Source organism: Otolemur garnettii, unplaced genomic scaffold (genome assembly GCF_000181295.1).
Source record: "Otolemur garnettii isolate 467f Iridium unplaced genomic scaffold, OtoGar3 scaffold00060, whole genome shotgun sequence".
In the NCBI taxonomy this organism is placed as follows: Eukaryota; Metazoa; Chordata; class Mammalia; order Primates; family Galagidae; genus Otolemur; species Otolemur garnettii.
Window position 1 is genome coordinate 731,128 of NW_003852455.1, and position 13,264 is coordinate 744,391.

At 40.0% G+C, this 13,264-nt stretch overlaps 2 protein-coding genes across 2 annotated transcripts in view; both read left to right on the forward strand.

The window, feature by feature from the left end:
- The window catches only part of PIGX (phosphatidylinositol glycan anchor biosynthesis class X), a 29,909-nt gene extending 22,038 nt beyond the window's left edge, over positions 1-7,871 (forward strand). The window contains exons 5-6 of the mRNA XM_023514832.1: positions 3,175-3,279; positions 7,484-7,871. Coding sequence (XP_023370600.1) covers positions 3,175-3,279; positions 7,484-7,627 — 249 coding nt within the window. The 3' untranslated portion in view covers positions 7,628-7,871. The remainder of the gene's footprint in view (positions 1-3,174; positions 3,280-7,483) is intronic.
- A 3,190-nt stretch (positions 7,872-11,061) lies between these two features.
- Positions 11,062-13,264, forward strand: part of PAK2 (p21 (RAC1) activated kinase 2) — a 104,365-nt gene continuing 102,162 nt past the window's right edge. Inside the window, exon 1 of the mRNA XM_003792673.3 lies at positions 11,062-11,273. The gene's annotated coding sequence lies outside the window, so the exon portion shown is untranslated. The remainder of the gene's footprint in view (positions 11,274-13,264) is intronic.

The window sequence follows — 13,264 nt, forward strand, 5'->3', positions numbered from 1 at the left end:
AAAAAAAAAAAAAATTTGGTCTATATGAAGCAACAAAAATTTTCATAGAACACAAAAATAGTATTGTAATATATATATTTTTAATTTCAACATAAGTACAATTTACAAATATAATACATTAAAAAAAATTATGTATAGGGCAGTGTCTGTGGCTCAAAGGAGTAGGGTGCCAGCCCCATATTCCGAAGGTCATGGGTTCAAACCCACCCCTGGCCAAAAAGAAAAAAATAATTATGTATAGTATTATTTTATTCTTTGGCATATTTCTCATTTGAGTGAATTTTTTTAGTAGATTGCTGTCATTGTTTAAAAGGTCATGAAATTTTTCACAAGAATTTGTTAAATTATATTTCACACATAAAATGGTTTTCAAAGTCTCAACACTTAATTGTGACTTTTCTGATGTCCACACTTTATTTACTGTAGAAAAAACACGTTCAGCCGCAACATTAGTTCCTGGTAAGGACAGCGCGTATCCCACAATTTTTATGCCATTATTGTAGGGAACATGGTTTGTTTAAAAATGATGAAATATTTGTAACCATTTGTTCTCTATTGTGATTTTTGCTGATGCCCAAGAGTTAAGCTTTTCCTTATCAATATTTTTTTTAATAATGATACCTTGTAAGTCATAAGTGTCACTTTCAAGGCTGGCGCTAGACTTTTTGCCTCCACTATAAAATATGAATAATACGAGTACTGGCTGCTAAATTCATGAAATAAATAAATAAATTACTTACGTAAATTATCTGAATAGCTGATTTGTTGACGTCACTTGTTTAACTAGCACTGCAGTACCATGTGTATTGTCTGAGAGACAGTTACAAAATGTTTTCCTGGTTGCCAATGCCAAAAAATGCCATTGTTCATTAAGTCCAAACAATTGTGGTTGAATTCTAACAACTGATCAACAATGCGAACTTTGATAAGCAGTTCTCGATAATCAGTTCGAAACAATTATGTGTTATTATTAAAGTTTAACATTATAAAATTAACAAAAATAATATAAAACTCATATCCTGGTGAAATAGCCACATGGCAGTGTTGGTTCCAACATTGCCGCTGAGAGACCACCACAGACATGTAAAGACAAAAAGTGCATTATTTTGCAAGCATATGCTTGGGCCACTCTTCCCTTCAGCGTGGCTGGAGGAAGGGCAACCCCCTAGTGAAGTGAGCTGAGGTTTTTAAAGCTCATAGAGGAATTTTGTCAGGTGTTTTGTTGGGCAGGGCTGCTATTGGCTGAGCTGTTTATGGTTAGGGACCCTGGGGGTGGGGTGGCTACTTATTTGTTCCAGACAGTTGGGCTTCTTCTGAGCTAATTGTCCTTGCCTAGAAGCAAGGGAAGGAGCCATCTCCTTCTGATACCGATTCCACCTGGGTGACCTTGCCCAGGAGGGGGAGGAGGGAGTTTACATTAGCCTTTTTATTTCCAAAGGAAGTTACATTAACCTCTTCATTCCCAAATGGAGTTACATTAACCTTTTCAGCAGCCAAAAACCGTATATTCCCTTCCCCTTGCCCCGCTGTTCCCTAGCTTGTTGTACATTCTTTCCAAAAATCAGGACTTTTTAAAAATGCAGCAGGACGCGGGACAAATTGTTAAAAATCAGGACTGTCCCACCAAAAGCAGGATGTCTGGTCACCTTAATATAATATCAGTAGGCATAGTATGTGCTTCTTTTTGCAGCATTGGTCCACATTGCCTCTTTGCTGCTTTTTGTTTTTCCATACTGGTATTGCAGGATTTGGGTTTTGTTGTTTTGTTTCTACTTACATGTATTTCAGTATTTAAGGAGATACTTTGTCACTGATTTTGTTATAAATTTTGTCTGTTATATGTTTTGGTTTTGCTGTGTAATTGTTCTATTTTTTGTTTGTTTGTTTTTTTTGTTTTTAGAGACAGAGTTTCACTTTGTTGCCCTCTGTAGAGTGCTGTAGTGTCACAGCTCACAGCAACCTCAAATTTTAGGTTCAAGCGATTCTCTTGCCTTAGCCTCCCGTGTAGCTAGGACTACAGGTGCCCACCACAATGCCCAGCTATCTTTAGAGGCAGGGTTTAGCTCTGGCTCAGGCTGGTCTTGAATCTGTGAACTCGGGCAATCTACCCACCTTGGCATCCCAAGTTGTTCTTTCTGTTTTTATGTGGGGATTGGGATAAATTTTTAAAAACTACCTTTTGGTATTTACAGTGTTCACAGAATCAAGACTTTTTCTTTAGTTTAAGAAGCCCCTTTAAGTTTTTGGTTCTTTGTGTCTCCAAATTGGGCTGACTTAGAATGTTAATAAAAGTTAGTAGCACTTTTACTAAACCCCAGAGATGAGAAGTTTTAGAGTACATTTGCTACCATCATACCTTCTGTGATGAGAAAATTAAAAAGTGTTCGGCTATATTTGTTTTGTTTATCCAATCTAGTTACCTGTTTCTATTATTGGTACATTTTTACTTATCCTTAATAAAATGTGAAAAAGTTTTCTTGCTGAAATAACATCAGGGGTTCTGGTATTCTGTTTTTTCTGATCATACCTCTGTTTTCATGTGGAAATGGATTGAGTTGTATACACTTATAATGTGTTTACTTTTCTGAATGTCATAAAACAGTTTACATTAAATTGTTAAAAGAGTAGCCTCTCATTTGAGGCCAGGTGTGGTCGCTCACGCCTAGCATTTGGGAAGCCAAGATGGGTGGATTGCCTGAGCAGGAGTTTTAAGACCAGCCTGAGCAAGAGCAAGACCCTGTCTCTAAAAAATAGCCGGACATTGTGGCAGGTACCTGTAATCCCAGCTACTTAGGAGGCTGAGGCAAGAGGATCGCTTGAACCCAAGAGTTTGAGGTTATTGTGAGATATTATGCCATGGCACTCAGTAGAGGGGGACAAATGAGATTCTGTCTCAAAAAAAAAAAAGCTAGCCCCTCATTTGAATATACTGGGATTTGGTAAGAAGTTGTGTTCAACTTCTGCACAACCTTTGTAATTTTATAATTTCTTAGGTGTTTACTAAAAAAGAATGCTAAAATAACAGTATGTGATAGATGGGTACAAGTTATATGCTTAATATATTAAAATATTTGAATACTTATATGCCAAAATAAAAGACTTTTGTTGAGATTTAGTATAAGTATAGCCTTTACCAAATACAGGTTTTTCTGACATTATTTTCTCTCACTTTTCTCAGAGTTCCCAATTTTGAAATGCTGGGCTCAGTCAGAAGTAGCAGCTCCTTGTGCTTTGAAGAATAGGGATATTTGCCAGTGGAACAATATGAAGTATAAATCAGTAAGCTAATATTTTATGTCGTATTTAGATCATACTGTCTCATTTAAAACTCTGTTTCTGCCACATTTACAAGATTAGCATTTTCTAACATAGAAAGTTGCTTTTTGTATTTAATGTTGTTTCTTTGCTGCTGATGGTAACACCATTTCCTTATTTGGGTAAAATCACAGAACTACTTAATTTGGGGGCTAAAAATTTAGGATTAGCCCTATGCCTCATTGGTCCAGAGTTTAAGTATAGCTGATAATGCTTTAAAGTTGTGAAATGGCAAAGGGAAATAGTAGCATGTTCATCTGGTTTTCCTTTATCAATAAAATTTTATTTTTATTCATAAATTTTTATTAATTTTTGAACAACAAAATAAACTGACTTCATTATATTACATAGGAAAAAAGGAAAATAAAACTCAAAGTACGCTGGGCATGGTGGCTCACACCCAGTACTAGCACTCTGAGGAAGAGCTTGAGCTCAGGAGTTGGAGACCAGCTTGAACAAGAGAGAGACCCCATTTCTAAAGCTGGTACCCTATAGTACCAGCTACTTGAAGGGCTGAGCCCAGGAGTTTGAGGTTATAGTGAGTGGGATGTGGTGCTACTGCACTGTACTCAGGGCAGCTGAGCAAGACTCTGTCTCAAAACAAAAAAACTAAAAGCCTCAAAGTACTATTATTTCAACTAGTCTTATTGTTAAAGTTTCTAGTCTTATTGTAATTTTACATATAAATTTAGACTGTTTCAGGCCATTTTAGTAATTTGACCTCTTCATTTTGTTTTCAGTTATTATATTGGGTATAGGCTGGTCCAAAGGTAGTGAGTTACCTCACTTGATTGTTCACAAGTAACAGATTGAATTCCTTGTTCTATTCTTCCCCCTTCTTGCTACTGTACTTGAGTATTCTTTTTTTTTTTTTTTTTTGAGACAGAGTCTCACTTTATTGCACTCAGTAGAGCGCTGTGGCATCACAGCTCACAGCAACCACAGCAACCTCCAATGCCTGGGGTTAGGTGATTCTTCTGCCTCAGCCTTCTGAGTAGCTGGGACTACAGGCGCCTGCCACAATGCTCAGCTACTTTTTTGTGGCAGTTTGGCTGGGGCCAGGTTCAAACCTGCCACCCTAGGTATATGGGGCCAGAACCCTACCCACTTAGCCACAGTTGCTGCCGATGCACTTGAGTATTCTTAAAAAAAAAATTGGTATAGTATTAATACTTCATGGCTTGGCACCTATAGCTTAACCGGCTAAGGCGCCAGCCACGTACACCCAAGGTGGCGGGTTCGAATCCAGCCTGGACCCGCCAAAACAATGATGGCTGCAACCAAAAAATAGCCGGGCATTGTGGCGGGTGCCTGTGGTCCCAGCTACTTGGGAGGCAGAGGCAGGAGATTCGCTTGAGCCCAGGAGTTGGAGGTTGCTGTGAGCTGTAATGCCATAGCACTCTACCCAGGGGGACAGCTTGAGGCTCTGTCTCAAAAAAAAAAAATATATATATATTTCATTAGCACTGGCTCTGTCTTAGGACTCTACAGTTTTCTGCTTACCCTCTTTAGTTAACCTACTTCTTTTCCTCTCTTCAGAGTGCTAAATCTTTGTACAGTGTATCTCTTTCCCTCTTTTTAAAAATCCTTTGTTCCTCTATTATGAGCTGCTTTGTGAGCTATGTAACATTATTGTTATGTTTTTTCTTGTTCCTAATTCTCTTAAAGACTGATTTGTTTGATTGAACAGCACAATCTCTGTCATCATTTTTACTATTTGCTTTTATAAGGAGTCAAATCCATTTGGAACAAAAATAGAATAAATTTAAAATTTGAACCAGCAGATACATAACTATCAATCAGATGATCATAAGGCCGATGTACTCATGTGTATTATTGTGGATATTTAGATTTGAAGTAAGTTCCTTGTACTTACTTACATGTCTGTCTACCAGCTAACTCCAAAAACAGCTACTAATGGTAAAGGCTTACTACCAAGCACTGCTATTTTATATGGGAGAACTTTCTTTGAATAGACAGATGGGAAGATGGATGACTGCAAATATCTTATGCAATGTAGAGTTGCTTTTGAGTAGATACCCATTGCCATATGGCACCTGAATTTTTTTTTTCAAATTCTAAAATACATCTAGGGAACTGCATTTGATTTTTTTATTTGAATGAAGCATATGCTTAGTGTTCATTATGACTTAGAAAATTAGTAGTATACATTGCTACAAAATAAGTAATACCCTATGAAAACATTTTGAATTCATCTGTTCTTAAAATGATGTAACTTGGCTCAGCGCCTGTAGTTCAGTGGTTAGGGCGCAGGCCACATACACCAAGGCTGGTGGGTTCGAACCAGCCTGGGCTTGCTAAACAACAATGACAACTCCACAACAACAACAACAAAAAAAGCTGGGTGTTATGGTGGGCACCTATAGTCCTAAGTACTTGGGAGGCTGAGGCAAGAGAATTGCTTAAGCCCAAGAGTTGGAGGTTGCTGTGAGCTGTGACACCATGCCTCTGTACCAAGAGCAACATAGTGAGACTCTGTCTCAAAAAAAAAAAAAAAAAAAGATGTAACTTGAAATAAAAGGTCACAATTAAGCACTTTAATATTTTTTTAAATTTTGTATTATATTTATTCTTTACATATACCAGAAAAATATGTGACCATTACTAAGGTTTGTTGAAGGTAACATTTTTTGAAAGATGATTTTCAGATAGTGCTTTGTTACAGGTTGGGTTGGTAACTTTAGTTTTTTGGGGTATGAAATTATAATTCAAGTATTTATAAAAAGAAACCAAAAATACAAGTATTCCTAAGTTACCTAAATTTTAATGTTTTTAAAAGCTTATTTTTATTTTTTTTATTTCTTTCTTTCTTTCTTTTTTTTTTTTTTTGAGACAGAGCCTCAAGCTGTCCCCCTGGGTAGAGTGCCGTGGCATTACAGCTCACAGCAACCTCCAACTCCTGGGCTTAAGCGAGTCTCCTGCCTCAGCCTCCCAAGTAGCTGGGACCATAGGCGCCCGCCACAACGCCCGGCTATTTTTTGGTTGCAGCCGTCATTGTTGTTTTTGACGGGTCCGGGCTGGGGATTCAAACCCGCCACCTTAGGTATACGTGGCTGGCACCTTAGCCGGTTGAGCTATAGGCGCCGAGCCAAAAGCTTATTTTTAAACCATACAATTTCCCAGGTTTTTAGTTGAACCCCTTCTCTTTAAAGCCAAATAGAAACTAAGTTGAACATTAGAGACCTATTGCCTTGATAATTATGGTAAAGGTCATCTTCAGTGGTTCAATTTGTGAGGAAAAAAACTTTTAAAAGCTACTTCGGGAAGGAAAACAAAACAGGAATGAAAGGATAACTCAGTTTTATTATTATTATTTTTTTAAGATAGAGTCTTACTTTGTCAACCCTGGGTAGAATGCCTGCGTCATAGCTCACGGTAACACAAACCCTTGGGCTCAAGTGATCCTCTTGCCTCAGCCTCCCAAGTAGCTGGGACTATATACAGGTGCCCACCCCAATGCCTGGCTATTTTTAGAGACTGGGTCTTACTCTTCCTCAGGCTGGTCTTGAACTCCTGAGCTCTAGCAGTCCACCTATTTTCCTGCCTTAGCCTCTCAAATAGTAGGCCATGCATGGCTAATATTTTAAATTATCAGTGCAGGTTCTCACTATGTTGCCCAGGTTAGTTTTGAATTCCTGGCTTAACAGGATCCTCCTGCCTCAGCCTGTGAAAGTGCTGGGATTATAGCCACTGTACCTGGCCTCAGATAAAGCTTTTCCTAAAATAATATACATAACTTTATATATAATAGTAGAAATCAGAATGAATGAGAATTAATTAATTATTGTAGGAATTGAGTTTGATTCTGTAACAGTAAATAAAATACTGGATCTAAAAGAGTGATTTGAACAATAGTGTTTATATGTAGTGTAGCATTGGCTAAATGATATTTAAAAGAAAAGAGAAAGAGCTAAGTGCAGTGGCTTGTGCCTGTAATCCCAGCTTCTGAAGAGGCCAAAGCAGGAGGATTACTTGAGCCCAGGAGTTTGACCAGCCTGGGCAAAATAGCAAGATCTTGTCTCTAAAAAAAAAAAAACAAAAACAAAAACAAAATACAACAGAAAGAAAAAGATCAAAGTAATGGTGTTCTTCCTTTATGATGTGCATTTTAAATGTTTCTAACTTCTCTATTCCTCTTTCTCCATAGGTATATAAGAATGTGACTCTACAGGTTCCAGTGGGACTGACTATACATACCTCTTTAGTATGTTCTGTAACTCTGCTCATTACAATCCTGTGTTCCACTTTGATTCTTGTAGCTGTTTTCAAATATGGTCATTTTTCTCTGTAAGTTTTATACAGTTAAATGCTTTCTGTAAATCTAAATAAGACACATTAATTTGTGGCTAGAGGTGTTCTAGAACTTACCATTTCTTTTGTCTTTCTTTGTGGCTGAAATTATGTTTACCAGAGGAAATTTTGGATCATTCTTAGCCAATTCCAAAATTTACTGCTCTATTTTATAGATGCTTGATAATCCTCAAACATCAAGTGGAAATAGAGGAAACTTAATTCTGTTGGATTAATATATATTTTGTGAGAAGTTGATTTTTATCTTCAGTTAGGATAGAAAAATGAGTTCTTTATGTAATAGAAACACATTATTCCCATTTTGTGAATAGAAAACTTTCAATTTAAGCTGTAATAAAAATTGAGAAAACCATTATAAATAAGAATAAAAAAATTTGGATGAAAATAAAGTTTATTTAAATGTTGATTTTATTAGACTGTTAAAGCCATTTTTTCCATAGTTTTGAAGAAAATCATTAAGGTAGGACAGCTAAGAAATTATTAGTATGAAAATCGATTATTCCTTCAAGGCCAGGCCAGGGTGCAGTGACAAGATCATTGCTTACTACAGCCTTCAATTCCTGAGCTCAAGTGATCCTCCTGCCTCAGCCTTTTTGTAAAGCTAGGACCGTAGGCGTGTGCCACCCTACCTGGATAATTTTTCTATATTTTAATAGAGATGAGGGTCTTGCTGTGTTACCCAGTTCAGATTGGTCTTGAACTCCTAGACTCACAGATCCTTCCACCTTGGCCTCCCAAGGTGCTGGATTACAAGAATTAGTCATCATGCCTGCCAGCCTTGTTTCTTGCTCATGTTTTCTAGCTCCTGTCTTATTTTCCTTAATCATGTAAATAAACTTATTTTATATGGTATATTCTGTAACCAGTACTAAAGTCCAGATGGGCTCCATTATTTTGTTTGTAGTTTCTGTTGACTCACTCATTGTGGCTTATTTCCTCAGGTAAAGTATTATATTTTGGGTGCTCATGTTGGGCTTTGAGAATTCTTATCTGTGGATCTGGAATCTTTTGAGGCCTGGGTTGAGAGTGCACCTGTGCAGTGAGGATTTGTATTTGTTTCTTCTAGGCCCCCAAGTACTACCAGAAAGTAGAACTGCTCTCTTGACAAATTTGAACTTTCTTACCCCTATGAGGAAAAATTTGTGGTTATTAATTTTAAGGGAATTTTTTCCCATTCACACCAATCCAGGCTAAAGCAGACAAGAATGTTCTGTATATCTCCCTGGGCTGTTACAGGGGATTTTTTTCTTTTCTATTCTATTCTTGGAGGGGATAGCCTTTTAAGTTTCCTATCCTATGCAGGATGGCAGTCCCAGGACCCGAGGCCTTGTCTTCCATCTCTTGTGCAGCCACTAAAACCCTAGAAATTTCTGAGATAAGTAGGTACTTTCAACACAATTAGGGCTCCACTGCCCTGCTTACCACTCTTTTATTTCCTGCTACTTCTTTGAGTTGAGTGTGGGAAGTTGAGTTGGGAAGTCTATCAGAAGCATTTTCTTTTCATCTTTGCAAGCTTCTGTTTTTTGAGACAGGGTCTTACTTTGTTGCCTGGGCTAGAGTGCAGTAGCATCATCATAGCTCACTGCAACTACAAACTCCTAGGCTCAAATGGTGTTCCTGCCTCACCCTCCTAGAAGCAGCTGGGACTACAGGTGTGCATCACCATGCCCAGCTAATTATTTCTATTTTTTTTTTTTTGAGACAGAGCCTCAAGCTGTCCCCCTGGGTAGAGTGCTGTGGCATCACAGCTCACAGCAACTTCCAACTCCTGGGCTCAAGCGAGTCTCCTGCCTCAGCCTCCTAAGTAGCTGGGACCACAGGCACCCGCCACAACACCCAGCTCTTTTTTGGTTGCAGCTGTCGTTGTTTGGCGGGCCCAGGGCTGGATTCGAACCCGCCACCTTAGGTGTATGTGGCTGGCGCCTTAGCCACTTGAGCCACAGGTGCCGAGCCATTATTTCTATTTTTGATAGACACAGATTTTTTCTCTTGCTCACGCTGGTCTTTGAACTCCTAATCTCAAATTATCCTCCCACCTTGGCCTCCCAGAGTGCTAGGATTATAGGAATGAGCCACCAAACCTGGCTAGTGAGTGTTTCTGTGTGTTTGATAATGAGACCACTTCTCAGATTATCTAATAGTGTGCCATGTTGCTCCTTGATTCCTTTCTCTTCTGTACCCTCCATATTAATTGAGCTTTTGCTTTGTATCCAGAGATAAGCATAATCTGGCCCACTCTATTTCCACTCTTATCACCTAATGATTATTGCCTCTCTAGTTTATTTGCCTTCTGTTCTTGCATTCTCTACATTGTGAAGTATAAATGGGTTACTTCCCTGCTTAAACCGCTTTAAAGAATGCTTGGAATAAAGTGTTCTTTCTTTCTTTCTTTCTTTTTTTTGCTGTTTTTGGCCAGGGCTGGGTTTGAACCCACCACCTCTGGCATATGGGGCTGGCACCCTACTCCTTTGAGCCATAGGCGCCGCCCAAAATGTTCTTTTCTTAACATAGTATTCAAGATCCTTCATGACCTAAATTTTGTATGCTCTAGTGTTTTTTTTATGCTATCCCATTCTTGCACTAAGCCCTAGATGCATAGGCCTTCTTAACTAACCACAGCAAGCCCCCTTTTCCCTCCTCCTGCCTCTCAGGCTTTCCCTTGGATGCTTCTCATTGTTGTTTCTTACTGTTATTCGAGTAAATGTTACTTCCTTAAAGAGGCATTTTCTGGCTGCTCTATCCAAAATACTCTCCCTGAGTTTCTTCCTCATACCAGACGGCACTACTTTAATTATTGTGTTTTCATATTTATAACCTTTATAAATGCTAGATGAATTATGTTCGCCCTTGTATCCCTGATAGCTAAAAGTGTCTGGTACATATTAGATACTCAGATACTTGCAGAATAAGTAAAAGCATTGGTGAACTCCTCCGTGGCTGAAACAGAGAGGCCTTAATTTAGAAGGAAGTGGGACTTAATTTAACAGCAGAATTATAGTAACAGTTTTAGAGGCCAAAAAAAAAAAAAAAGCAAAATGGATAATGAATGAATTCCCAGAAACAAATGTCCTGGAGCAGAGATGTATAACAGCAATCGTTTGTCAGCATCTTCGTTTGCAAAAACCTGACTGGAGAAAATGTTGTTTTATTATATATTAAATGAGGAACTGGCTGTCCTCCCCAATACAACGACTACCAGAAAGAGCAGTGACCATCAGTAAACTACAATTCCCAGCAGCCTCCGCACGAAACCGCCCATTGGTGGTGTTGGTCTCCGCCCCGGGGAGAGGCGGGGCTCTGGCCCCGCCCTCCCGCTCCACGCCGTAGCCCTCCCTCAGGGTTGTGGCCACGCGCAGCGGCGGCGGTTGTTCCGCTTCCCCTCTGGCCCGGGCCGTCGCCATTGCCGAAGGCTCCCTCCCCGCCCCTCCCCGGCGGCCGCTGGGTTCCGCTGCTGCTCGGCCTAGCGGTAGCAGCGGCTGCGCTCCAGCGCGGCTCCTCTTCCCGCCCTACTTCCCCTTCCCTCCCCTCCCTTCCCCGCGCCGCGCGCTTGCCCTGGGCGGCTCCGCAGTCGGCCGGGAGCTCGGGCTGAGGCGCCTGGCTGAGGCGGGGCTCTTTCCTCGCCTGGGGTAAGTATGCACAGGCCCGCTCGCCCGGGACGCGGGCCGTCTGTCTCCTTCCTCCTTCCTTCTCCGCGGCCTGGCCCGGCGGGGAGCGGCCCGGGACAGCGCACCTACTCGGCGCAGGGCCGGGAAGCCGCCACCTGCGTTCTTGGAGCCACGGCTCCTGGGGCGGTGGCTCATTGTCTGCTCCCTAGAGCTGTTTTCTTCCCCGGCTTTAGCCCGAAATGGGAAGCTGGTTGGGTTGGTGAGCTCTAACTCTTCCTGGACCCAGCCCTGCCCTGAACCGTGCCGCGCCGCGGGCTTTGCCCTCTCTGGGTCTTCCTTTCCCTCGCCTTTCAACGTCTTCCTTTTCTCCGTTTACTTTAAGGCTGGACCAAATCTCTTGGATTTCGTTTCTTGATTTTTTTCCTTCCACGGATTTTGTTTTTTGATTTTTTTTTTTCCTCCTCTCGCTGATTCTCGGCCCCTCCTCGCCAGCTTTCTGTTCACCCGAGTTTCGTTGCTCCGGAGTATTGTCTCGAATACCTTAACTCTTTTCTCAACTCCAGCCTGTAACCTCTTTTCCATATTCCACAGTGGGAGACACGTATAGTTTTCCAGGGAGTTGAGGGCCACCACTTAAGCACAGAACTTTCAGACCTCTCAAGTTCTCGTTTGATTTTTAGCCAGGACGTGAATATTTGCTTCTCTAGGTGACTTAGGTGAAGTTAAGATTCGTTTTTCAGCATGTTTGGCTTTCTTTGAAGCAAGTACGTAAAACGTTGCCACAAACGTTGCCAGTGGACTCAACCTTTTGACTAATTCTTAAAGTCATCCAGGAACTGAAGCGTGCAGAGCAATTGCCATTGTCAGTTGGTGTGAGATTGTTCCCGTCCTTGTATCTAAATTTTAATGGGAATATTCTCTGGACGGTATGTGATTTGTTACTCCCCAGATAAACAACCAACTCCCATAGATATTATCAGTTTACAAGTGCTCTGTAGTTTTCTTAATTTTCTTTCTTAACATTTGGAGAAAGACAGAATGGTTAGTTCTAAAATAGATTACGAAGACCTGTGTTTTGGATCACGGTTGTGCGCAGCACATTTTTTCCCCTGCTGTGTTTGACTCTTCCGCTCTTGTAAGTAGGCAGGATATTGAAATGTACAAGAATTCACTCTGGTGGTTTTGTTTTTGTAGGGTTGTTCAAGAGAATAATGTTCAATAAAATAAGATTGGGATGAAGGCTGTGAATAATTATTTTTCAAGCAGGTTAAAACTTGACAACTTTACCAGAAGCTCAGTGGCATTTGTAAAACATGTTCATGATCATATATATGTGTATTAATTTAAGAAAAGTCTTTTTCATGTTCTGCTAGGAATATTGATTTAAGACAATTCTTTCTGTCATCTTCAGCTTTTATATCTAGTTATTAATTAGCCAGGAACACTGATTTGCATTTACATTATGGGAACTGAACCTCATGTTTTTTACCTATCGAGTATGTAGGCCTTAAATCAACGTTTAGATTTTGGTGAAGGAGGTTGACCTAAATTGGGTGTATTTTGTGTTACCTTTCCCTCTAGCAGGCTCTGGGGGGGGGGGGAAAGGCTTAGTACTCACTTTCAATACTGTCATCATAAAAAAAAAAAATACTGTCATCATTTGGTAGTATCAGTTGTCCTTAATTTAATGGATGTCTTACTGGCTTGAGGGATTATGATGTAGAAATGTTGGGATGTGAAACTTGGTCTTTTGATATTAGTTTCTCTGCCAGTTCTTTCTGTAAGCAGATATTTTTATTAAGGAAAAGTTCCTAGGTAGTTCACTTCTCTCAGGACCTTGATTCATGATTTACTGTAGTTCAGAGAGTTATTCTACACTTAATACTAACCCTGCAGACCCAAATTCATAAAGTAACCTGTTTGTAGTTAGTGTACATATACTAAACAGTTAAATAGGGGGTTCTCTGATTTTTATGATAGGCAGGTTTCCAAGTAAATGTGGTTAACTATTT